The sequence below is a fragment of the Dasypus novemcinctus genome, chromosome 8, assembly GCF_030445035.2.
Source record: "Dasypus novemcinctus isolate mDasNov1 chromosome 8, mDasNov1.1.hap2, whole genome shotgun sequence".
In the NCBI taxonomy this organism is placed as follows: Eukaryota; Metazoa; Chordata; class Mammalia; order Cingulata; family Dasypodidae; genus Dasypus; species Dasypus novemcinctus.
In genome coordinates this window covers 62,664,532-62,691,798 of record NC_080680.1, presented here as the reverse complement: position 1 = coordinate 62,691,798, position 27,267 = coordinate 62,664,532, and the positions used below count along the sequence as shown (strand labels likewise).

The 27,267-nt window shown below is 46.0% G+C and overlaps 1 protein-coding gene and 1 long non-coding RNA gene across 2 annotated transcripts in view; one reads left to right on the top strand and one right to left on the bottom strand.

The window, feature by feature from the left end:
- Window positions 1-334: 334 nt before the first annotated feature.
- Window positions 335-6,936, top strand: LOC111765828 (uncharacterized). The gene is made up of 3 exons (XR_002798055.3): window positions 335-599; window positions 1,737-1,858; window positions 6,286-6,936. It is a non-coding gene; the product is annotated as an uncharacterized lncRNA (long non-coding RNA).
- A 9,251-nt stretch (window positions 6,937-16,187) lies between these two features.
- Window positions 16,188-27,267, bottom strand: part of ACER2 (alkaline ceramidase 2) — a 44,069-nt gene continuing 32,989 nt past the window's right edge. The window contains exons 5-6 of the mRNA XM_004485099.5: window positions 23,913-24,050; window positions 16,188-20,735 (exon numbers count right to left, since the gene is read on the bottom strand). Coding sequence (XP_004485156.2) covers window positions 20,549-20,735; window positions 23,913-24,050 — 325 coding nt within the window. The 3' untranslated portion in view covers window positions 16,188-20,548. The remainder of the gene's footprint in view (window positions 20,736-23,912; window positions 24,051-27,267) is intronic.

Here is a 27,267-nt window from a genome sequence, read left to right as displayed (position 1 = left end):
CCACATTCTTCTCTTGCGCACTGGGCTACAGGCACCTTAGAGGTTCTATTTATCCCTACTAGTTGGAAGCATGCTCCTAGGGTATGAAGTAAATCCTGTCCTAGTAAATGGGTGGGGCACTCAGGAGCAATTAAAAATGGATGGCTTATGATTAGGTCTCCTATTTGGCAGAGGAGAGGCTCAGTAAAGGATCTAATTTAGAAATACCGTCAACACCCACTACCAGACAGGTTTGCAGGGAGGAATGTGGAGTGACAGGTCAGAACTGAATAGGTGGCTCCTGTATCACTTAAAAAGTCTTACCAACCACATCAGAGGTCATCCAGGGCTCCTCCAGTTCAATTTCCACAGAGTTGTCCATGGAGCCACTTGTGCCCCGGGCACCAGTGCCCTAAGAGTCCTGGGTTATGTTCTGCCTCCCCTCTGGGGTTCAGGGCACTCCTGAGATGAATGGCCTGTTTTCCTCCATTGCAGGGTTGCGGCGGTCTAGGGCAGTCTTTCTTCCAGTGGCAAAGCTTTCCACAGGTGAAGCAGGATCTTCAACTTTGGAGTCCAAGTCAGATGACTCCAAGGTTATCATCCACGGTGACTGCCACAAGGTGAGCCTTCTCCCTGTCTCTCCTTCAACTCTTCAATTCCTTGATGGTCTTGTGGAAAAAGCTGCTTCTGAAAGAGAATTCCTGGGGCCTGGGGTCCTAGTGCTAGCTTTTGGAGCTTCTTTCTAATATCTGGGGCTAGGGAAGCAGACTTGGCCCAGTGGTTAGGGCATCTGCCTACCACACGGGAGGTCCGTGGTTCAAACCCTGGGCCTCCTTGACCCGTGTGCAGCTGGCCCATGCGCAGTGCTGATGTGCACAAGGAGTGCCCTGCCATGCAGGGGTGTCCCCCACATAGGGGAGCCCCACACACAAGGAGTGCGCCCTGTAAGGAGAGCCACCCAGTGCGAAAGAAGTTCAGACTGCCCAGGAATGGCGCCACACACAGGGAGAGCTGACACAACAAGATGAAGTAGCAAAAAGAAACACAGATTCCCATACCACTGACAACAGAAGCAGACAAAGAAGAACATGCAGCAAATAGACACAGAGAACAGACAACTGGGGTGGGGTGGGGTGGGGTGGGGTGGGGTGGGGTGGGGGGAGGAGAGAGAAATAAATAAATAAATCTTTAAAAAAAATTTAATATCTGGGGCTGACTGGCTGGTGAAATATTCTTTTAACATAATCTGTCCCTCCAGTGAGTCTGGATTATGACTCCAGTGAGTCATAGCTTTCACTAGCCTCCCTTGGAACAGGGAATGTTTTTTTTGTAGGTTATTTCTTGCAGCTTATTCTAGTTAACAGGCTGATGACACACGTCCTCTTTCCCTCTAATAAACGTGCTATCATATGGTCCCTTTTCCTTAGGTCTGCTTGCCCCTCTGGTAGTCCCAGGTAGGGTTGGTATTTGGGACTGCCACAACCTCTACACATACTGCTGGGGCTGCTGGGCCGCCGTCTTATTAGCATGTCCCTGAGTCTCCTCCCAAATGTGGCGTTTTTCTTCTGGGGTACAGCTCATGGCTAGGATAACCTGCATATCTCCCCATGTAACTCAAAAATTAGGGTCAAACGCTGGAATTCCTCAGTAAATTTAGCTGGGTCCTCTGAAAAATCACCCCAACTGCTTGTTACATTGAGCTAAATCTGCCAGGGAGAAAGGAGCATGGACTCTAATTGTTCCCGCGTCTCCTTTAGCTACTCCCCTAATTGGGTAGGGGCTGTTCTCGGATCCCCTGGCAGAGTGAAAAGATGCTCCCTCCTGGTGACTCCTTCTGGACTAGCTCTGGGTGCATAAGGCGAGCGTGCCGAGGCTACAGGTGAGTCCAAGGGAGCCTTAGGCTTGGGAACCGGACTGCAGTGCGGGGGGACAACTGAGGAGGGGATCCTCTGAATATCACCCTCCTACTCAGGTTCTCTCTCTTCCGGGGCGGGGGGGGGGGGGGGGGGGGGGTTACTTCCCGAGCACTACACAACCTGCAAGATCCATTTAAACGTGTGTTCTGAGATAGAGCCATAAAGCGCTGGGTATATGGAATCTCTAACTGCTTCCCTTCCCTTCCCTTTTACACAGGAGGTTGAACTGCAAAATCAGGTTATAATCGAGAGTGCGTCAGCAGGCGGTTGCTGGCTGTTTTCCAGGCTGTACCGCAGCCGTGCCATGTTAGGGAAGATCAGTTTCTCCTTCCTCAACCCTTTGGTGGGCACGGTTGTCCGGTTCTTGAGGGAGTCTGCTGGCATGCTAGAGGCCGTGCCCGTAATTCTAGGAAAAACGAAGAAGAGCCTGTCAGCTGACCTGGCATCCCAGAGTCTGTGTCTGACTCAACTTTTACCCTCCAAACTGAAGCTCCAAAACACCTGCCCCTCGAAGAAGTTAAGGGAGGCCAACCGCTCGGGGGTCGCGCAGGCTTTGGGGGATGTTTGGAGCCGCTGCTCCGGTCGCAGCGTCCTGAGCTCTCGGCGGTACCTCTGGGCATTGCTGTGGCAGAACGAGGCCTTGGCAGATGAGGGAACCCGGGTTTCAGGCCAAAGCTGCCAAGCCGGGCCTGTGGGAGACGTTTGGAGCTGTGACCCCCAACTGAAGCCCTGCCTGGGAGTTTCACAGTTTAACCAGACATTGAAGGTCCACGAAGAAAATAAAGATCCTGTTCTAGCCAACAGCCTCGGGCCCTTAGGCAGTGTCGGGGCCTCCAGGGCGCTGGGAAGGAACGGAACTTCCTGCACCAAGGGTGGAACCGAAACCTCCCAGCAAAGACATTTTCCTTTACTAAGATATTCCAAAGCTTTACAAACCCAGAATGAGGAATTCAGTAGTGGGAAGATTAAAGGCCGACTGGAGCCGAAATACGAATGCAGCCCCCTGGCCCGTGAACCCCTGTGGAGCTGGCTAGGTAGGGAATCCATAGATGGATCTGGCAGTGACAGAAAAATCACCAGCATTAGCAGTGTTCTTTGGTTCCCCCAGATGGCTGCTGGGAGACCCTCAGGAGAACTCCCATTCAGAACGAGGTTTCCTCCGAAGCCACAAGAAGCTCCGGATATTCTCCAGGGGCCTTGTCATTGGGCCCTCCCAGGGGATTGACAGGTGGGGCAATCAACCAAAACAGCAAACAGCTGGGACTCCTCCCCTGCCATTAGCGCAGGCGCAGAAATAATTAATGGTTTTTTTTGTTTTGTTTTGAAAGATTTATTTTTATTTATTTCTCTCCCCTTCCCCTCTACCCCCGCCCTGTTGTCTGCTCTCTGTGTCCATTTGCTGCGTGTTCTTCTGTGTCCACTTGCATTTTTGTCAGCGGCACCAAGAATCTGTGTCTCTTTTTGTTGCATCCTCTTGCTTGACACGGGTCAAGGAGGCCCGAGGTTTGAACCGCAGACCTCCCATGTGGTAGGCGGACGCTCTATCCATTGAGCCAAGTCCGCTTCCCTGGCTATCCACTTTAAACAGGTTCCTGTAGGGTCCCCCACAGGACATAATTCCAGGCCAAGGGCAGGGGCGGGCGTTGGATTCCTCAGCCTACACACCTCATACTGAGGCTTGTGGCATCTGAACCTGGCCAGGAGGGTGCAGGCACAAAGCAGCGCTCTTCAGAGACAGGAGGTCCTGGGCCAGGCTTTGCGGGCAGTGAGGCCGCCTTTTACAGTCTGGCTTTTTTAGCAGCTGGCCCCGTACTGGCGCTGGTTGCCGCCATCTTCTGCCGTCACCCCTCAGCAGCAGTGGCAGAGAGTTAGGGGCTTGCACGCCTCCTGGGGAGCCAGCTTCACACACAGCTTCTCTGCACATTCGCGACTGCCTTCCAACCCACCCTCCGACGCCCCCCTGGCCTGCCACGGTTGGGAACCATGGGGCAGCCCTGTTCCCTTTCCCAGTGTTATCGGGGTTTCCCTAGGTTCTTGACTAAGCTGCAAGAAATGAATTTCAAGAGCGAACCATGCTGACTAGGCCAGTAATTTATTAAGGTAGGGAGGGAAGAGAAATGGGAGAAAATAACAGATTGTGGGTCCCAGGTAGAGAGGAAAGGGCTGAAGAGTGGTAAAGAGGGCTGGTCTACAGACCACAGTTCCCCATTACAGATTATAAATGCACAGGTTTACTTGCATATTGATCCAGGAGAGGCCAAGAAGCCAGAAGAGGGCACGAAAGGCACAGGAACAGGCCTTTTAAACCATTAATTATGGGAAGTGGATTTGGGTCAACTGAGTGTCTGCCTACCACATGGGAAGTCCAGGGTTCAAACCCCAGGCCTCCTTACCTGTGTGGAGCTGGCCCACATGCAGTGCTGATGTGCACAAGGAGGGCTCTGCCATGCAGGGGTGTCCCCCACATAGAGGAGTCCCATGTGCAAGGAGTGCACCCCGTACGGAGAGCTGCCCAGTGCGAAAGAAAGTGCAGCCTGCCCAAGAATGGCGCCGCACACATGGAGAGCTGACACAGCAAGATGACGCAACAAAAAGAAACACAGATTCCCAGTGCTGCTGATAAGGATAGAAATGGTCACAGAAGAACAAACAGTGAATGGACACAGAGCAGACAACTGGGGGGAAAGAGGTGAAGAAGGGGAGAGAAATTTTTTTTTAAAAGTTTAAAAAATAAATAAATAAAGTAGATAACCAAAAAAGGGTGCTAAACAGGCTAGAATTCATAGTCTAGACTCGCCAGGCCTCCCCAGGGGTGGGGAAGGTTACCTGCCTCTAGAACTCCTGGCTGGCCTCACCACATGAAATTGGGGGAAGTCGGGGGATGATGGTTCCTCCAGGTTCTTGCCTGTATTACATAACAGAACTTAAGAACGTGTCGGTTTAGTTAGGCCAGTAGTTTATTGAGAAGATGGGAGAAGAGAACAGAAACAGGAGAAAACAACAGATTATGCATCCCCAGATGTAGGTGTAGGCTGCTCCAAGCAGAGAAAGATTTGGCTTGTGCGGTTACCTTTATTAAGCTATTAATTACTCCTCCCCTTAGTAATGTTTGGGGGAGGGGCTCAGCTGTTTGCTGTTCTGATTGGTTACCCCACCTGTCAGTTCCCCAGGGGTCCAATGGTGAGACCCCGAGGGTGTCAGGGGTTTTCCCTTGACCCCAAATGAGATTTCATTCCAGTGGGGGTTCTTGTGGGAGCAGCCTCCTTGGTGGTGGGCTTTCCCTTGGGGGGGGGGTCTCATGGCCATATTTCGTGGCCTTGTTTTTCTGCCAGGTCTTAGACTTGGCTTCCCTTTCCCTAAACTAACCAGCCTTAGTTACACCTGAAGAGAATTTGGAGAATCAATCTGTTCTGTTTTTCAAATCATGTGCCTTAAAACCCCTTGGAGTCACTGCCCCCAAGGCAGTTTGGGGATGGAACCAAAAGGACTGGATGGGTCAGAAGTTCCACTTACCTGCATTATAAATTGGCTTCCATGGGAAGAGTAGGATTCTCTTAATAAAAATTTTTAAAAATTTAAGAAGAGTTTGAAAACCTTTTGGCTACTCCAGTCCTTCTCATTTTAAAGAAAATAAAGTGGAGGCTCAGAGAGAAGAGCTAAAATTATGACCGGGTCTCTTAGCCCCCAGATCAGCTCTTTCTCCACTTTCCTGACCGTCTTAGTCACCCTCCCCATAGCCAGTTTACAAGGCTTGGTTGACTGTTCTGAGCTCAGCTTTGGATAATCAAAATACCTACCAATTACTGAGCACCTCCTGACTACTGGGAAAGTGCTAAGGGTATAATCAGGTAGGATTCAATTTAGATTCGTGTGCCAGAAAACCCAGAAGTTTCCCTATCACATAAGCAGTCCAGGGTTGGTATAGAGGCCCCACAAAACTTTTAGAGACCCAATGCCCTTGCAATCCTTCACTCTGTCATCCCAGGGATGTGGTGTCATCCTCATGGTCCAAGATGACAACTAGAGCACCAGACACCAAATTTATATTCCAGAAAACAGGATAGAGGAAGAAACAGCAAAGGGAGGTATCAGTTGATTTTAAAAGAAGTTTACTGAAAGCTGCCAGATACCACTTCTATTTATATTTCTTCGAACACAGCCAGCAGGAAGGGAAGGGAAAGGACGGGAAGGAAAGGGAAGGGGAAAGCTGAAAAATGTAGACTTTGATTCCAGGCAGCCATATTCACAGCTAAAAATCGGAGTGTCTATTACAAAGGAAGAAGGGGAAACTGAGATTGAGAGAGGCAATTGGCAGTCTGCCACACAAGGATTATGTCAATCATCTTCATCAGTCCTATGAAGTAATCTTTTTATTACCTCTGTTTTACAGATGAGGAAACTGAGGCTTAGAGAGGCTTCTTGACCGAGGTCTCAGACTCCACAGTCCCCGTGATATCTGATGATACCCATGAGAACCCTGAGCCAGAACTGCCCAGCCAAGTCACTCCCAAATTCCTGACCCACAGAAGCTGAGAAAGATGGTGTTTTCATTTCCTAGGCTGCTGAAGCAAATACCACGAAATGGGTTGGGTTAACAATGGGAATTTATTTGCTCAGGGTCTTGATGTGGGCTATGGGTGGAAGGCTCTGTGTCTCTTCAGAGATAACCTAAGCTGTCTGACTTGTGGGTGTGGAATGGTAAGAGGCTGCAGTCCTGCCCTTGGTGACCATGGCAACAACTCCAGTCCCAGGAAACAGTTTAACAATCCAAGGTCTATAAACTTTAAGTATTTAGGGGAAATGCAAACCAAATATGCTAAAAGCTTCTCTAGAATGTCTGGAGTCCATGCTAAAAGCTTACCTAAGATGTGGAAGATATATATGCTAATTCAAGCCTATTGAGAACTGAAACAAAGGGACCATTTGGCCTTTCCACTCTGTTTAAAAGAAATTTGAAAATCTTGTTCGGGGCTCGGGATTGAAACAGAAAGCTCCCGAGTACGGCTGGCCATCAATAAACCATTTTTCCTTCTCAGAATCATTCCTGAGTCCTGGCCTCTTTATACGCAAATAATTGAACCTCTCTCAAATTCTACAACAGTTTTGAGGCTGGGAAGATACACAAATCAAGGCATCATCAATGCAATGCTTTCTCCCCCAAGCCTGGTATTCCAGGACTGGCTGCTGAACTCCTTGGCTCCTCTGTCACATGACAAGGCACATCTCCTGGTCTCCTCCTCCTTTTCCGGGTTCCTTTTCTGCTTCTTGCTTCCTGTGGCTTTATTTCTGTCTGTATTTCATTCCACTTATACAGGACTTGCTAATAGGATTAAAACCCATCCTGGCTGAGGAGGGTCACATCCTAACTGAAGTAACCCTATCAAAAGGTCCCACTTACAATGGGTTCACACCCACAGGAATGGATTAAATTTACGAAGGTTTTTCTGGGTTATATATCGCTTCAAACCACCACAGAGTAAATGTTTGTTTTTGTTTCAAGCCACTAAGGGTAGGGGTGATTTGTTACACTTAAGGCGTTTGTCCTCCAAGGCAATTGCATTGTAATGGAGGACTCTTTAAGAAATTGCCCACTCAACAGAAGAAGCCCTGAGCTCAAAGTCAGGTGACCTGGATGGGGTCCTGCTTCTGTCTTAGAAAAGCTGTGTAACCCTGGAGACAGTGGTAGCTCTGGGCATCAGGGTCATAAACAAAGGGAAGGGGCAGGTGCTGGCCCTCAGGTCCCCTCCAGCTTTAGTGTTAGTTGTTCGAGAATGGAAATCTGTGGCAGCAGAGCCGGCACTCGGGGCCAGGCCAGCAGCTCTTTTTCACAGCTCACATGGCCACAGCCTGTGGCCACTGGAGGAAGGGAGGCTGCAGGCCTTCTCCTGGACTGAGCATGGCTCTCCACCGCCTGTCCAGCCTACTGAGTCCACCGCCCTGCACCCAAGACCAGAGCTTTAATGGGGGCTGTGGACCCTCCCAGCTTCTGTGGTTGGAAATCCCCAGGAAGAGGCATATACAGGCCATTATGAAAGCCCTCTGGAAAAGACTTGAGGCTTAACTCATAAGCAACAAGGGGAAGTGTGGGAGGGGGAGGGGACATATGGGAATCCCCTATTTTTTTTTTATGTAATGTTTATGTAATCTAAAGCTTCTTTAAAAATAAAATAAATGAAGCAATGGGAAAGGAATGCTGGAATTGCTCAGGCCCCATGGCCAGAGAAATACCTCTAAATGGGTGGTTCTCAAGTGGGGAGATTTTGTGCCCTGGGGGGAAATTTGGCCATTTCTGGGAACATTTTTTGGTTGTGATAACTGGAGGGTGCCCCTGGCTTCTGGTGGGTAGTGTCCAGTGATGGTACTAAGCATCCTGCTGTGCACAGGACAGTCCCTGCCCCCCAACAAAGAATTATCAGGTCCAAATGTGGGTAGTGGTGAGGCTGAGAAACCCGCTGTAAATGAAAGGTTTGGAGAAAACAGAGAGCAGAGACTCACATAAGGATTTTCACCCAAAATGTCACAAGGCAAAGGGGACTATTTCCTTACAGGGTTCGGCTACTCTGCTGAGATCTCTTTCTCTCACACACACAAAGGCTGCCCCTAGGTCTGCTCTGTGTGCACTGGTTTCTCAGCAGCAGTTGGTGGATCTGCCTGAGGCAGAGATCAAACCATCAAGGCAGGATACAAACTAAAACTTGGAATGAACCCCACGGGCAGATCATGATTTTGCGCGACTGAAACGTACACACTTTCAGGAAAGCTCTTTAACAAAGAAAATAAAACAATGCAAAATTAGGAACAGGGTCTTAGAGAGGAACTCTGCAGACTTGAGGCCCTAAAATCTAACTTTCATTAGCTTTGTGGTGAATCCAATCTGTGGAACCCCAGCCTCAAGGAGCCGCCACAGAGCGCAGACCTTTCCCTGGTGAGCGGGGGCCGAGCTGGAGAGAGCGGGCCCTGCAGCCGGGAGTCAGCAATGCAGCTTGACTGGAAACTTCCCAAGATTTCCCTCCCTGGGCCGGGGGCGCCCTGCGCGGGCTGCACTGCCCGCTGGTGGGCGCCAGAGCGCCGCCCAGCTCCTCGGAGGCTCAGGTCAGAGCGGCAACCCCCTCCCCACCCCGTGCTCCCCATCACCCCATCACCAGCTTTGGACATGAGCAGAAGTGCACCCTGCCCTTAGTCCAACCCCAACTCTCCAAGGCGGCCAGGCCTGCGTAACGAGTCTTGCGGGCCCAAATCCCGCTTTGTGATATTTCCAAGTCCTGGGCATGACCCCTGCTCACCTCTCTCACGTCTCCCTGCACAACCCCCATCTCACACACACACACACAGACGCACACATGCACACCCATCTGGATTCGAGACAGAACCAGCGCCGTGTACCAAGGAGCCCTGCTCTACGTGAGCACGGTCCGGACCGAGATCTTGTACCCAGCCAGTCCTCCTCATCGCCTGCAGGGAACTTGGCCGCATCTTGCTGTGAATGACTGATGGACAAATTAACGATTCCATTCAACCTCACAAACGGCTACTGACAGGTCAGGCCCTGGGCTTGTCTCTGGAACTACAAAAAGGAGCAGGCCGTGGGGAGGGAAGGGGAGCCGGCTGGCTGCCTTTCTCCTCATGGAACCCTCAAGTCCGGGAACTGAAGGGCTTTTGGGCCAGGCGAACCTCCAGGCAACACATTCTTCCCTAACTTGGCCTGCAAACCCTCTGTGCTGTGGAGTGGGTCACACGCTCAGCTCAGATGGGGAGCAGGAAAGGAATTACGGGAAGCCCGGACAGGCCCATAGAAGAGAACGAGGGAGCTGTGGGTGTGTGGACTGAAGAGTCTACCTGTTCCCAACACACTAACTCGACGCTGGTGCCTTCCGTTGAACTTGTGGGGAGGGGATTCTCGCCAGATGCAAGAAGCAGGCTGTGGACAGGAACTGGCTGCAACCAGGCCTGAAAGAGGAAAACATACACAGAAATACAGTGTACACTAAAGCAGAAGCTGTGACATCAGACTAGGTCTGAGTTCAAATCCTGCCTCCATCACTTACCAGCTAGGAGTCCTTGGCAAGTTGCTCTACCTCAGAGCCTCAGCCTCCACGCTGAATAATAGCTTCAGATGCTGCACCGCCAGTTACCAGCCGTGGGAGAAGGACCTGAGACAGGAGCTGCTCAGAACTATCAGCCCCGCCCTCCCACCCTTAGCTATGCGCATTCAGCAAAGTGAACTTAGTCCCTCTCTTTTGGCTGCCCTGACATAGAATGGTGGGGGCAGAACAAAGAAGGGAAAGATTCGGAGTTTGGGAGCGAGGGAGAGTTCAGCCACTTACCATTGGTGACCTTGGACTAGATATTCAGTTCCACTGGGCCTCAGAGTTCATCAAGAAAATGAAGATAATATAAACCTGCTTCGTACAGTTAGTCATCCATCCCGTCAATGAATATTCACTAAACTACTAAACGTCAAGTAGTGTTCTCAGTGCCTGGGAGGTAGCTGTGAACAAAACGAAGTCCCTGCCCTCATGGAGTGAGTTATCACTGGTGTGGATAGACAAACAGGTAAGTGTACACCATAATGTCCATTACAAGTATATAGGGAAGCAGATTTGGCCCAACAGAGAGGGCGTCCGCCTACCACATGGAAAGTCCAGGGTTCAAACCCCGGGCCTCCTGACCCATGTGGAGCTGGCCCATGCGCAGTGCTGATGCGCACAAGGAGTGCCCTGCCTCGCAGGGGTGTCCCCCACGTAGGGGAGCCCCACGTGCAAGGAGTGCGCCCTGTAAGGAGAGCCGCCCAGCACCAAAAAAAGTGCAGCCTGCCCAGGAATGGTGCCACCCACACAGAGAGCTGACACAACAAGATGATGCAACAAAAAGAGACACAGATTCTGGGTGCTGCTGACAAGAATACAAGTGGACACAGAAGATCACACAGAGAATGGACACAGAGAACAGACAACTGGGGCGGGGGGGGGTGGATGGGGAAGGGAAGAGAAATAAATTAAAAATTAAAAATCTTAATAAAAACCAAGTATGTAAAGACATTATGGGATTACATGTATACATGTAGGCTGTTTGGCACATGGTGAGCAGTCACTAAATGTTAGCTACTGTCTCAGAATTCCTTCTTCCAGCATCACTGCTTTGGCTCATTGGAAAATAACAGCTCCCAGGGATATCCACGTCCAAATTCCTGGAACCTGTGAATACGTTAGGTTGTATGGCAAAGGGGATTTCAGGGTGCAGAGGGAATCAGCTGCCCTGGACATGGGGGATTATCCTAGATTACCAGAGGCCCAATGGAATCTGTAGTTTCCTTATAAGTGGAAGAGGGATGCAGGAGAGAGAGAGCAGAAGGGTGGCAGCTTGAGGACTCTGCCCAAAGTGACCGGTGGTGAAGGTGGAGGCAGGGCAGCCACTAGACGCTGGAAAAGGCCGGAAGTGACTTCTTGCCAGAGCCTCCAGGAGTGCAGCCCTGCCAACACCTTGATTTTAGCCCAGCGTATTAGCTTCCTAGGGCTGCTGGAACAAGTTACCACAAACGAGGCTCCTTAGAACAACAAAAAGGTCTTCTCTCACAGTTCTGGAGGTCAGAAGTCCAAGGCCAGGTGTCAGCAGGGTGGACTCCTTCCGGAGGTGCTGAGGGAGGGTCCCTGCGCGCCTCTCTCCTGGCTGTGGTGGCTGTTCCTTGGCTCGTGGATGCACCGCTGTAACCTCTGCCTCACCTTCACATTGGCCTCTGTGTGCCTGTGTCTTCTCCTTTCAGTTTCGTGTAAAGACATTCTCGATGGATTTAAGGCCCGCCCTGGCCCAGGGTGGTCTCATCTTGCGATCCTTACTTTAATTACATCTGCAAAGTCCTCCTTGCAAATAGGGTCACATCCCGAGGTTGTGGGTGAACATGAATTTTGGGGTGTACACTATCCAACCCACTACACCAGATGAGACCCTTTGAGTCTGCTGAACTCCGAAACTGTAAGAGAAAGCGTTTGTGTTGTCGTCAGCCACTAGATTTGTGTAATGTTAGAGCAGCCACAGGAAACTGAACCAGCGATCATTTTGGACTTCTCCACTGCCCTCCACTTCTCATTGGGAAAGCTGGTAGTTCTACCTTCATAAGGGCTTCTGCCATCACTCATCTCCACTCAAGCAACCATTACTCTACTTTAAACTTGATTCCCTGGATTTAATTTACTTTGTTCCAGATCTTGGAAGAAATAAGTATTGTTTCAAAACCCAGTCAGTCCCTGCCCTAAGAAGCTATTACAGTATACAGTATGATAAAAGGGGAGAGACAGTTGGAAGACGGGAGTAATAGGAAAAGCTTCACCATTGGGAGGTAATGGGAAATGAAGTCTCAGGAAGTAGGTGGGGAGTGCAGTGCTGGTAGAGAGAGGGAATAGTTTGTGCAAAGGCCCTGTGATCATTAGCTTCCATGATAGTCCCCAATGATCTGACTCCTGCTTCCTTGTGCAGTCTGTTTATACATTGAATAAGACAGAGTTGTGTAATCAATAGGATACTGTAGAAATGACTGTGACTTCTGAGGCTAAAAGGCAGCTATACTCTTGGATCTCTCAGTCTGGGAGAAGTCAGGTGCCATATTGTAAGGACACATGATCAGCCCTATCAAGAGGTCCACCCAACAAGGAGCTGAGGCTTCCAGCCGACAGTCATGTGAGTGAGCCACCTGGGAAGTGGATCCTGCCGCCCCAACCAAGCCTCGAGATGACTGCAACCTCATGAAAGACTCAGAGCCTGAACCACCCAGCTAAACTGCTCCCAAATGTATGACCCACAGAAACTGCGAGGTAGTAAATGTTTGTTGTTTTAAGCCACTAAGTTGTTGGGTAGTTTGTCAAGCAGGAACAGATAACTAATTCAGGCCCTAAGGCCCTGTGAAAGACCATGTAGAGCTAGAATTCTGGAAGACTCAAGTGAAGGGCACAAGGGGAGTGAAGGAAAGCTGAGACTAGATCTTGAGGGAGATTATAAATCATGTTAAGGAATTTAGGCTTGGTTCTACGGGCAACGGGGAGAATTGGTGGGTTCTGAGCAGAGAAGCAATGAGGTTGGATTTTATTTTAGAAAGAAGGCCCTGGCTCCAGTATGGTAGATGGATTGGCAAGAGATGAAGGTGCTAAGATAAAGAGAAATGCCTGGATTTGAGACACTGGGGAGTGGAATTAAGGGGATTTATTTACTGATATTGGATATGGACAGTTGAGGGAGGGGAGGACTTCCTCTGGCCACTGAATGGAAAGGGGCACCATACTTAGAGGTAAACAAGGCACAGGCTTAGCTGAGGTGTAAGTTTAAGTGTCTATGGAGATGGCAAGGAAGCAGCTGGAAATGCCGATCTCTCACTCAGAAAATAGTGATGGCTTGGACTACGGAGCCTGAAGAGGGAGAGTCACCTGTGTACATAAACCCCTCGGGAAGCTTCAGGAAATGGGCTGGGCTTCACCACTATAGCCACAGGGCAATACTGTCATCCAGGACTGTGTGGTGGTAGGTTATCATGATGATTAGCTGCCATTTATTGAGCATCTTCTATGTGCCAATTGCTATTCTATACTACATCTAATTGTTTGTATTAATAGGACAGTGTTGGATCTTATCATCCCAGCTTGGTGCCTACCTATATGAAAAACTACCTTGTTTGCCATTTTGAAAATAGAGTTAAACCCTTTGAGGAGAGAGAGGTAAATTAAACTAACAAGTCCAATTTAATTAGACACTTAGAGACTATGTCAAAAGCCTTGCTTTCAAATCCTGGTTTTGCCACTTACTAGCTGTGACCCTGGTCAAAATATATTACACTTTTGAGCCTCAATTTTCTCATATTCAAAGCAGGAATAATAATAATGCTGGCCTCATAAAATATTTGTGGGGAATTAAATAAGACAATGCATGTTCAAGATAATCGATATTTATAAGAAAATAATAATCTTCCAAGGAAGTAACATATATTACCAAATGTTACTAAATGTGGCTCATTTGTCAAATCCCAACTTCTCCCTGGTCAGGCCTCACCTCCCTCTCCTGCCTGCCCCTCAAGCATGGTTGATTCATCGTTAGTGGCACTCCAACAGTCAGTGGTCTTCTCCCACAGCCCACACAAGCTTGCTGCCATGTTGATCACAGCACATAATACAAAACAGGCATTTGCCGCATGTTGACTTAAACTGGATTCAGTATTAAAAAGATTTGGGTCATAATGGGATTTGGCTTGTATAAATTGAGCTGTTAATCCCAAAAAGTTTAATTTAACTCCAGTGAGATAAAAACTTCCTTTAGATCACATCTATATTAACTTTCCTTTTTTTTTTTTCCTAAAGGAGGTACCAGGATTGAACCAGGACCTCATACATGGGAAGCAGGTGCTCAACCACTGAGCCACATCTGCTCCCCTTGAAGTATTTGCTTTATCACGTTTGGGAGATTTTTAAAATCCTAATAAGATTTAAAATCTATGGGGTGAAGAATGAGTTGCTGGGGAAAGAGAAGAGTAGAAAAGGAAGGCAGAAAGTTGCTTTAAAAAATCCAGGAAAATAAGCAGAGCGGGTGTAGCTCAGTGGTTGAGCACCTGCTTTGCATGTCTGAGGTCCCGGGTTCCTTCCCTGGTACCTCCAAAAAAAATTCCAGGAAAATATGCTTAAGGTTAGACAGAGGTCAAATAGTAGCTCTTTTGAGACAGATATAGTGAGTTTAGGATGATTCGGAATTAGAAAGGGCTTCGTTTACGCCACAGCTAGCAATACCCAATAGAGCCACAAGATGGCGACATTACTCCAGTGGTCGTACCCTCAGCCCTTGGCCACGCTCCACCGCCTCGGTTTTCTTTGTTCACAGACATCCTTCTCTAGTGAATGTTATCCAGGGCCACTGTGCATTTTCTGTCACTTCGTGCTCAAGGCCTTACCTTTCTTTCAGCCACTTTCCCATAACCAGGTCTAATATAAAATTAAACTCTACCGGTTCTAGTTTTCTTACATTTTAAAATTTGTGTTAAGATCTCTGCTCTCAATTGTAAAAGCAGCCAAATCAAATGTTTTGTTTTATTGAGAAATACAAAACAAATACTGCTGGGAGGGTGATCTTTTCCTATCTGTGCGTTAATACCCCCAAGAGAAGATCACCTGTAGGTCACCAAAGATATTTGAGGGCCCACTTGAGACAGACAAAACTCCTGAGGCTGGGGAAGGGGGAGGAGGAGCTGCCCGCCCCCTCAAGGCAGGTGGGCCCCAGCGGGCGCTGAGCTCCGCTGGAGAGACTGAAGGACAAAAACTCAAATACCTTTTTTTTAAGTTATTTTTTTATTATGGAAAAGTTCAACAATACAAAAGTAGAAACCTATGGCAAACTCAAACATGGTCTCAATAAGTATCTGAAACCATACACCAGGAGAGAAGCAGTGAGGAAGATGCAAATTCCCAAGACCCTGCTGTTGCTTCCACCCGCTAACGTAAAGCCTGAAAAGAGGGTGGAAGGGCAAGGTGTTACCTGCTGGTCTTTTTTTTTTTTTTTTTCATTTTTTTATTAACTTTTTTTTTTAAAGATACATAGATCACACAAAATGTTACATTTAAAAATTTTAAGAGGTTCCCATATGTGCTAGTCTTTAAGGGCAGCCAGGGAAGGGGAGCTGAGTAGATTGCACCTACCCTTGGCCTGACTGGGCTGATATGCCCTCCCACGCTCTGCCCCCCCACCTCCCCTCCCCCCACCTCCCCTCCCCCCACCCCCGCAGAGCAGGGCCTCCTCAGCCACTCACTGCAGCCACAAAAAAGTTCAGCCAAAAGCTAAGGATTGGGATAACCAATTTCAGCACCATAATGGATTGAATCTTTGCTTAAAGTCTCTGTTATACCAGGGTTCCATACTTGGGTGGGCTACTAGGGACATCTGAAACCCCAGAAAATGATAAGTATTGGCATTTTTCTAGGTGGAAGGTCCACTGTCTGCATCGGCTTTTCAAAGTCTGTGATCCCTACGTGAGCCCACCCCCATGCCAAAAAACAAAAGTCTAAAGAACCACTGTAAGAATACTGATAAGGTTGTTTTCCTCGTCTCTAAGGTCAAATTCTTTTAAGCTTGACTTGCTGTGAATCCTTTAATAAAGGATAATTTCACAGGAAATAAAGAAAAAGAAGTAGATATAGAATTTTCCTGCTAAAGTCACTTAATAATTTGAAATGTCATGTGATCTTCCTTCCAGTGACTGGATAAAATGCATCTCAAATAAACTGTTCTCTATATTTGAGATTTTATATGCAAATGACATAATTATAGAAATTTGAGGAAATACAAACTTTATGTACTTTATAATGAAAATATTTAGATGTATTCATTTCACAACTCAGGAGAAACCAACAATTAACTTCATTAATTTAAAACATGCTTAATAACAATGATACCTAAATTCTTTAACAAATTAATTTGGGCAAATGTGCTTTGCTCTTCAATTCATTAAATGCGTTTTCACTGTGGGTACTTCAGAAATAAACATACATATATTCATTCAGACACAGAAAATGCCACTTACAGATTTAATATCAAACACAGCTGTTATAGTCAATTCACAAAAAGAGCATAAAGTGCAAAGTCTCCATTTCAAAAGGCCTTAAATGTTTCCCCAATGGAGATTAAATGTTGCCACAGCCAAGGGGCATGCCACTCCATATACAATACACCTTTGTATATAAAACAAGGTATATATCTGAAAAAACTATATTGCTCTGATTATATAGTATGGTTATAAAACAGTCAGCATATAGGAAAAGATATACTTCAAAGAATTAATTCCTTGGAGCAGGGGCAGTGTTGTGAAAAGCCTATAGGAGCAAGATGTCTACAAACTCCACTGAGACTCCCAATCTGTCCACAACTTCTCTCTTTGACCAGCGGGTCTGACAGCGCCCAGGCAAAGCCCCGACTTTAAGTTCCAAATTCATTTCACAGCAGAGGAGCCGGGAGAGGTGCTCTGGCCGGGCAATCGGGCAGCCCTCACTGTGTGCAGGGACCAGTTCCACGCTAGTCCCAGGGACAGAGAGCCAGCCGCGCAGCCTCCCACACTGCCTTCAGGCTCACTAGTAAAGGAACGGGAAGGGGAGTTATTACACGCCTGAGAGATCTAATAAACTGAGCAGTGACAGTTTTTATAAAGCCCGTGTTTGTCGACCATCAAGCTTTGTTCCCAAACAGAACATCTTCAGTCCATCCGTGTTTGTCGACCATCAAGCTTTGTTCCCAAACAGAACATCTTCAGTCCATAACTGATGTTTATGTTCTCTTCAGAGGGACCAAGCACAGAGTTCCCAAAAAAGGTAGTCCGTTAACAAATGGATTAAGACAACATATCACCCACACCTTAAACAGATTCACCAAAGTGCTTGTTTTATAATAATATAATCATAAAGGAGAGACAAGGTTTCTTTTCCTTGAAAATCAACAATAAACCAAACACTATAAAACAAGAGTCATTAACTTAAATTATTACTTGATAACATTAATGTATTTTATATCCTAAATCGAGTTCCTGCTGGGAATCAATTGTTATAAATTCTAACCAGAACAAAATTCTGATAGTCACGCTGAGTAACTGCCATGACCTAACTCTTAACTGTCAATTTTCTGCTTCCCTGCATAATTGAAAACAAGATTCCTAGTTACATGTCACTTAATGAAAGATACTACTCTTTTTTTAATCTGAAAATATCAAAACCTTTAGAATCACCAATTTATAGCTATTTTCTATGACCAAGTTTAGGATAATATAAACTCAAGAGGATATAAGAAAAAAAAGTAGAATTTGGTTCATTATTTCTTAGGGCCCATTTATATTAGGCTCAATTCAAAAAGAAAGACTCAGTAGTAAGTCTCAGATTCCAGTGATTAGCTCTCTAATACATAACTAACTTCAGTGTATTCCAAAACCAGCTCCTTATGAAGAACACGCAACTGGCAGTTATATTCCAGTCAAGCTACAGTATAAACTGTCAACTCTAAAATAAAATCTATTTACAACTACATTAAAAAAATTATGTAAAGGTAATATACCAAAATATTAACAGTGACTGAGCATGGGCAATAGAGATATGGGTTGCATTTTTTTTCTTTTTAAACCTCTCTGTAGTTTCCCAGTTTTCTTTAAAGAGTATATTTATATAAATATGATTGACACCATAAAAACAAAATAGGTATGTATTCCTATTCTCTAGATTTACCATCCCAAGCTGACAAGCTCTAGTGATTTCTGCTCAAAAGTAAAGTTCTGCCCTCCTCAAATGTACCCACTGCACACTTCTTTGTCAGCTCTCATCTCACTGGAACCAGTCTCTAGAAGAGCATTCTGCTTTTTATATGAAAACATTCACTTTAAGACATCTTAAATTCATCATTTGGAGTAGAGAAGTGGAAATAGCCCTGTAAGTCAGGGCTTTCACTTACCAACCTATTCATACATACCCAAAGTCAAACTTTATCCTTATTTGAGGTTCTTTCTGATGGCAAGGTCAAAGCCTTAGGGGCTAGAGGGACCCCAGGGGGAAAGCCCTTAGCCGTTATTTGGAGAAATGGCCCTTCCATTGACTGTTGAGGCAAAACATGCACCACTGAGGAACACTCAAGACAAAGAATAACCTTACACACACACACACACACACACACACACACACACACACACATCTTTTCTATACTCTCTTTTTCCATATCTATGTTTCCACATTAAGACAGATGGGCTAAAATATATCAAACCTCCCACTCTGGGGCATTTTTATTCAGCAGAATAGGTGAGACCAGAATCCAGTAAGATCAAACTTAAGTGATGACCATCTGATATTTCCCTTTAAAAAACTCTAGACTTGAAATCCAAAGGAATTTTGGATTCAAAGCAGTTTCCAAATTCTGTTCCACAAACTGCCAGGTCTCATAGAGGTGCATCAGAAGGCCCACAAATATTAAGCTCAAAGATCATTTTTAAAATACATTTTAAAACTATATAAAATACACTGCTTCAATACCAAATGTTTCTACCTTAGAAACCACTAATCCGTTAATCTGTATTTTCACTTCCTTATATATTATCTAGTAAATGCTATAAATTTAGCCTTAAAATAGATTTAAGGTAATAAAATACAACCTGTTTCACACACTGAAGATTTCTTATAGCAAACAGGGTTCTGCTGCTAAAATAAGTTGAAAACCACAGAAGGAGAATCAAGTCATTCATTTTTAAATTATAAATTCAGTTCCTTAGTGGGCTTTCTGCCTCGGATCCTTTGTAAATTCTCACCAGGGTAAGATTCCTGGGCTTGCCAAAAACTGCTTCTGTCCAACTCTTACTTAGGACAGTGACATATCTTCTGTCCACACAGGAAGGACATGTCCTGCTTTCTCCCCACATGGGCTGTTCAAAGGCAGGAGCTGCCTGAGTTAAAACTATTCCTGAGGGTGAAAATTCCCACTTCACACCTTGCAGAATTTTGGAATCTTTGAGTCAGCCCAGCAAAAAGGAGATCTGTGTTATAGCCAGTGTCACTTTACTTTAGAGAAACTCAGAAGGCAATCAGTCTGCCCTGCTGCACAAATCCCATCAGGCAGTCAATGTGTAGATATTGCCAGCACTTGAGAAGTAAGCATCAAATGCTCTGAGAATCGACAGGAAGCACCTTGTATTGTGAAACGAGAGCCGAATTCCCAGTGATATTAGAGAAAGAAGGGGTGAGATTCTTGGAGGTAATTCCAGAAGAATGTAATATGCAGGAGGCTTCAAACGAACCAAAATCAGAAAAAATTCCAATTTTGCTCCAAATTCTGAACCAGAAGCCCCACCACGATTGTAAGGAGCCCTTTGGCAATCTCACAGAGGTCCAGCAGTAAGGAAGTTGATTCAGTGTCACATGTAACTTTTTTCTCTGTGTATTTCACGCTACAGAGCTAAGGGGGTGGGGAGAGGTTTAAAAGATATCAACATTTAAAAATCGTGCTCATCTTCAGGAATGGCTTGAAGTGGAATACAGTTTTTGGCATAGAGGATTTTTCTCCTTAGCTTTACCCTCATCTGAAATCAAGCCTCCATCTCTCAGCAGAGGTAGCAGAAGGATTCACAAATGGATGTAAAACCTGGGTTAGTTAAGAGTTGCAGGTGAAAAACTAGCCTCCTGAGCCATAAGCCCTGTGTGTGATTGGTTGGGTTGGGTTGAAGGACAGTTTCTGGTATCTTCCATCATGAGTCAAAGGATCTCGTCTGTCTGAGGGTCTGTCTGTCAAGGGTAGTATTCACACCAGGAGGACCTGGGAACAGGAGGTTGAGCAAACTCGCTCTGAAAGACAGATTCTGTGCGGCAGGGGTTCACCCAGGGGACCGCTCAGCCATCACCAGAAAGCACACAACACAACAAGCCACTGCGTCTGAAAGCGATGCCGAGAAAGAAATGCCCAGAGCCCCCAACCCCCTACTTTCCACCTCTGGGTTGTGGCCAAGACACCTGCTGCTCCCCAAGCACAGTGCAATCCTGGTGGCCCACAGACATACTGGTTAGAGCCCACAGGAATGGAACGTTAAAATGACAGAACCCCCTACTCTGCGACTCCCCCAGCTGTCTCTGCCAGAGAATGAAGGAAAACAAGCAGAGCACACAGCCCGCTTCTCGCCATCATGTGATCTTGACTGATGACTTCTTGTTGGCACAGAGGAGGGACACATATGGGACGCCGATGAAGGCCCACTTCTCGCTGGGCCAGAACCTGATGACAGGGCCTTGCTCGGGGATCTCTGAGGCAGCGTCAAAGTAGGCAAAGCACACGCAGCCCAGGTAGGCAGCAAGGCAGATGAGGATGTGCCTGAAAAAGAGATGAGAAGTGAGAACTTGGCAACTACAGCCAATGAGGGCAGGTTGGCCCAGACAGAAGCAGACATCTTGCTCCCGCTGGCTGAGATCTTGTCTCTCATTGGCTGTAATTACAGTCCAAGGGATCTCTTCTAATTAGAAAGGGAGACGCGACCAACAATCTCCAATGGCAGGAGAATGATAAATCTTGAGCAATTCAAGATCAGTCTTGGAATGCTCTAGAATATTCAGGTTTGATAATGGGAACAAACATGCAAATGCCTTTGGGGCTCTACCGAGAAGTCTGAGACTCAAGGGATTTAAAAGAGGCTGTAAGAAAATGGAAATAGTTAAGCACGTGTGGTTGTCTGCTTTAACAATTGGTTGTAGATATTTTAAGTCCCCATTTTATATACTGACTAAACTGCTTTTGTAGTTTAGTAAGGGAACTCTTTTTAAATTTATCTTTATTGTGCATGTAAAAGGTTTTAATATTAATCTTTATCCAATGAAATATTATTTAAAGGCATGTAATTCTTCTTCCTTTGGCCCTACATCAAAACTTAGTTCCAGATTAATTAAAGATGTAACATGTATTTTAAAAATATATTCAAAGAAAATGTTTTTATTATCTTACTGGGGAGGCCTTTCTTAGAATGACACAAAGTCCAGAAACCATAAAGGAAAAAACTGGCAGATGTGACAACATGAAAGTTAAAAACCTATATGCCACAAAGACAGTCCCATAAATGGGAAAGTGGAAGAAAATATTTGCACTATATGACAGAAAGTTAAACTCTCTACATTAAAAGAGCCTTTAAAAAGTAATCATTTCATATGATGTCCAGGACTGCTTTAAAATAATCAGGGCAGGGGAGGGGAGAGGTAGGGAAAGAAGGTATGAAATGAGATTGATAGTTATTGAAGCAGGGAGCTGTCTACATGGGTGCTCAGTGTATTATTCTCTATGCTTTTGAAAGTGTTGCAAATTTGCATCATAATAACTGGCACACAGGCAGACAGTAATGCCAGGCACTAGGTACTAGATACACTTTTTTTTTTTAACTATAAGAACACAATAGGGAAGAGGACAAAGAAAATTAAAAGGCACATTTGAAAAGAAGACACATAGAAAATTTATATTTGAAAAGATACTCAACTACAATGTTAATCAGAAAAAAAGACATGAAAATTAAAATTAAAACAAAATATAACATTTTTCCTGTGAGACTAACAAAGATTTAAAAGAGTTAATAATGTACAGTATATGCAAATGCGTGGGTAAAAAGGCATTTAGCAAAAGTATAAATTGGTACAATCTTTCTGGATTTGGCAAAACATTACAATTTAACCTAAGGAAATATTCAGGTATATGACTAAATATAGATGTTCACTAGAGATTGTTTGCAAAGTGAAAAATTAGAAATAATCTAAATATTCATTAACAGAGAGGTTGGTATAATGAATCATAAAGCATCCAAATGATGAAGTATTATGCAGACATCAAAAATGATGATGAAAATATTTATATGTGCATTGGTAAGGAAGGATGTCCATGACATCCTTTAGTTTGAAAAAAAAAAAAGAACCAATTTGCATTATGTACAAAATGCAGCTATTTTTGTTTTTAAAAAGTAGAAAGAGAGAAAGAAAAAATATATATATATGTAAGCCTGGAAGTATAGACTGTTAACAACTGTTCCCTCTCTTCAGGGGATGGAATTATGAGGCCCTCTTCTATACTTCAATGTTGTTTAAAAACATTATTTTTAAAAAGATGTCATTTTATGACTAGAAAGATGATACAACTTTCAGAAACAAAGCAGAAAGGATACCAAATTTATAAACAAATTTCTGAGCCAAAGATATTACATCAGCTAATTTTTAAATTTCACTTAAATCACTAGTATTAACAAGACAACTTCCTGGGTTGATAGAAATGCACTATATTGTAATTGAGGCATCTACACAGATGTATATTTATCAAAATTCAAAGTATACACTTAAAATCTGTGCATTTTGGTATCTGTAAATTTTACCTCGATAAACATATAAAGTCTATATAAACTCACTAGTGTGAGTCAAGACTGAACCTAAGAATTGACAGACAATGGATCTCAAGACTAGTAACCTCGACTTGTGCTGTTTTATTTTGTTTTGGTTTTTTACAAGCAATTTTCTAGAGTCCTCAAGCCTTAAATTGAGTAGGTTGGGTCTTGTGGTAGATATATACAAGTTCAAATGTATGAGGGAATTTAAATGAAGTCTTTCCAACTGTATATTTTCAGGTCCTCTCTAGTAGAAGTTAAACCTCTTAATTTAGATCTAACAAAGCTTTTCCCACTCTACCACTAGAATTCCTCCCCGGATGCTCCCAATGTACAAGTGACATTATAGAGCAGATTTCTTGGTCCTTATTATCCTTTGCAATCAGAAGTCCTGGAGGACAGAGAAGGGAAGATCACTCTGGGTTGGGATCTGAAGCAGTTCCCAGGAAGAAAGCCACTCCTATTTCCTCAGTTGTCTGAGTGCAGGATTCTGCATACAGTTTTGTTACCTGTTTAGTTTGTTTGTTTTAACTTAATAGTGTATCCCAAGCATTCCCAAAAAGATAGATGCTCAAATTGCCTATTATTGAACTTCTAAGTAGTTTTTTTACAACCAGGTGGGTGATCCTGAATAATTCTCTTTACTTCTCCAGGCTTTCATCTCCACCTGCAAAATGAGGGGGGTGAGCCCTGCCCCCAGGCCACCCACTGCAAGGCCCGTGCTGACCCCCGGGCACACAGGCCCCCTCAGGGCAGACCCTGTCCCGCCTCCGCTGTCCCATGCCCTCCCGACCTCCCCCCACCCTAGAGTTCTGCTCCAGCTGTAGCTCCGGGTACAGATTCGGTGTTGAAGCTCCTTTATGCTTTAATACGGGAGCTTCAGGTAAGAGACAGCAGACGAGTAGCATCAACACTTAGGTCTTGTTCTGCTAGGCCTGCTGCCTGGAGCTAGTGCTGCTTTTCACAACACTGTCCTTTGCTTCTGAAACTTGTGAGAATTGAGGTGAGAAAGAGGCCCGCAGGGCTCCACTCAGCCTCACTGCGCACTGAGCCCCTGCAGGGCGAAGGCCCCTGACAGCAAAGCTCAGGCACCTGTCCCCAGACACCTGTCCCGAGCCAGCTCCCCCCACGCAGAGGCTTACCACACGCAGTGCAGGTAGGGGAAGTGGAAGGACGACAGCAGCTCACAGAAGGCCCGGTCACTGATCCAGCAGAAGAGGGCGAGAGTCCACCAGAGGCCCGACAAGAGGCCCAGCTTAAACACACGCACGTTGTCACACCTGCGCAGGGGAGCCGGAGAGCAGGCCGCAGTCAGCCCTGGTTTTGGTTTCTGCCTGCCCGTCAGCCACCTCTCTGCCCCCTCACGGGCAGGCTTCTCTCTGCTCCCTAGCCTCTAGGCACCGGAGGGCCCCAGGCTGCTTCATTTCCCAGCTTGCAGTCACTCTCTTCTCAAGCCAATCCAGGCTCGTGGATTTATTTTATTTTATTTTTTAAATTTCTCTCTTGTTCCTTCCCCTCCACCCCCTCACCCCCACCGCACCCCTGGTGTTCTCTGTGTCCATTCACTGTGTGTTCTTCTGTGTCTGCTTGCACACCTGTCAGCAGCACCTGGAATCTGTGTCTCTTTTTGTTGTGTCATCTTGCTGTGTCAGCTCGCTGTGTGTGCAGCGCCATTCCTGGGCAGGCTGTGCTTTTTTTTTTGCGTGGGGCAGCTCTCCTTACGAGGCGCACTCCTTGCGCATGGGACTCCCCAACATGGGGTCACCCCTGCATGGCACTGTGCTCCTTGCATGCCTCAGCACTGTGCATGGGCCAGCTCCACACGGGTCAGGAGGCCTTAGGCTTGAACCCTGGGCCTCCCATTTGGTAGGTGGATGCTCTATCAGTTGAGCCAAATCCTCTTCCCAAGACTCATGGATTTAAATGCCACAAGTACACAGATGACTCACACAGTCTTGCTTCTCACCCAGGCCTCTTTCTGACTCCAGATTCTATACCCAACTCTCTCTATACCCAACTACTACCACCCCAACTTCTAACATGGATCTGAATCTAACATGGCCACGAGAGACATGTTCTGATCTTTACCTCTGCCCAAACCCATTCTTTTCCCAGACTCTCCTGTCTTAGGAAAAGATAATTGATTCTTGCAGATGCCCGGGTCAAAAAGCATGGCGTCATGGTTCTCTTTCTCACACACCCAATACCCGATCCATCAGCTCTACCTTCAAAATACATGCAGAATCTGACCTTCCTCCCACCACCTCCTCCACCGCCTAGGCCAAGCCACCAGCCCCTCTTGCCTGAATTATGGCAATCACTTCCTAACTGGTCTTCCTCTTCCACCCTTGCCCTTACAGTCAATTTTCCAAACTCTGCGCACACGCTGTTCTCTCTGCCTGGACTCCTCTTTCTCCAGATGTCCTTGTGGCTCATCTGCTTCAAGTCTTTGCTCAAATGCCACCCAGTGAGCCCCTTCATGACCACTGTTTCTCACAATTGCAACTTCAGTCACAACACTCAAGCAGCCCTTCCAGAATCCCCCTTCCCTCCTTTAACTTTCTCTGTAACACTTATAATCCCTCCGACACATTCTAGGTTTTCCTGTTTATCTGCATGTAAGCTGCTCATTGCTGTTTCCTCAGCACCTGGAGCAGTGTCAGACACATAGAAGGCTCTCGATATTTGCTAGAGGAAGGGATGGGACGTTACACACACTGGGACACAATGTTTTTCTGAAACATCCAAACCACTCAAAAGAAATTGCTGCTGCCATTTTCTTCCTTATTACCAACTTGCTTCTAAAGAGGGTGACTTTCATTTCTGGAGAGAAATGCCCAGAGGCAGGGGCCCTTTCCCTCTGTGGACTGCTCCTCAGCCCTCCGAGTACCCTCCTGGGCTCCAGCGTTTAACATGACATCTGCAACCGAGAAGGAGCTTCATGTTTATGTGTTAAACAAATAAACAGATGTCAAAAGCTTGACTTCCTGGACCTTTCCCAGTGGCCTGAGAGAAACATCAGCAACAGTGTCAATAAACACGGGGTGTGGCAGCAGGTCCAGAAAGACCTGTTCCAAAACGAACCAAAAATTATTTTGTAGGAGGATTAATGCACCCTCAAAAAGTTTTCTGAAAGAATTAACAAAGGCTATATTCCTACTTAATGACTAATACCAACAGATTAAACATGTGTTTTTCCCTTCCCTTCACCACACTCAAGCCCCAGCCTTCGTTCAGTTCTGTGATTGGCTCATCTTCCGACCTGCTGTTCCCCCTCGCGGAGTACTTATCCTCTCATCCCCTCATTCACCTCGTCCTTCTCCTCAGCTTCAGTTCTCTGCTTCCACATCACTTTCTCACAAATGCTTTCCTGATACCACCTCCCTGTCCCACTATTTAACTTCAGTCTCCTCCTATTATATTCTTTCATGGCACCCTGCCATTTTCCCCCACAACATTTTTTTTAAATTTTTTATTGATTTTGTAAAAATATTACATTAAAAAAAAATTATATGAGGTCCCATTCAACCCCACCACCCCCACCCCACCACTCCCCCCCCAGCAACACTCACTCCCTTCATCATGACACATCCATTGCATTTGGTAAGTACATCTCTGGGCATCTCTGCACCTCATGGTCAATGGTCCACATCATGGCCCATACTCTCCCACATTCCATCCAGTGGTCCCTGGGAGGATTTACAATGTCCGGTGATTGCCCCTGAAGCACCATCCAGGGCAACTCCAAGTCCCAAAGGCGCCTCCACATCTCATCTCTTCCTGCTATTCCCCATATCCATCAGCCACCATGTCCACTTTTCCCATTCCAATGCCACCTTTTCTCTGTCCTCCACAACATTTATCACAAGCTGAAATTACAAATTTATTTGTGCAATTAGTTGTATAATATCTGGTATTAAACTAGTCTGTAAGATCAAAGAGAAGAGTCACTGTATCTGCTTTATTCACTAATATAGATCCAGTTTCTAGCAACACTGCCTAGATTAGGCACTGAATAAATGCTTGTTGAATGAATGGATGAAATAATGAAGGGAAAGGACAATTCTAACTGGACTCTAGTGATCTAGGCAGAAAAGTGATTTTAGATATTTTTTTAAAAAGGAACCCTACTTGAAGCGGATCTGGCTCAACTGATAGAGCATCCGCCTACCATATGGAGGGTCCAGAGTTAGATACCCAAGGCCTCCTGACCCGTGTGGTGAGCTGGCCCATGTGCAGTGCTGATGCACATAAGGAATGCTGTACCACACAGGGGTGTCCCCATGTAGGGGATCCCCACACATAAGGAATGCGCCCCATAAGGAGAGCCGAGAAAAGGGCAGCCTGCACACACGGTGCTGCACACACAGAGAGCTGACACAGCAAGATGATGCAACAAAAGGAGACACAGATTCCCGGTGCTGCTGACAAAAATCCAAGCAGACACAGAAGAACACACAGTGAATGGACACAGAGAGCAGACAACTGGGGTGGGGG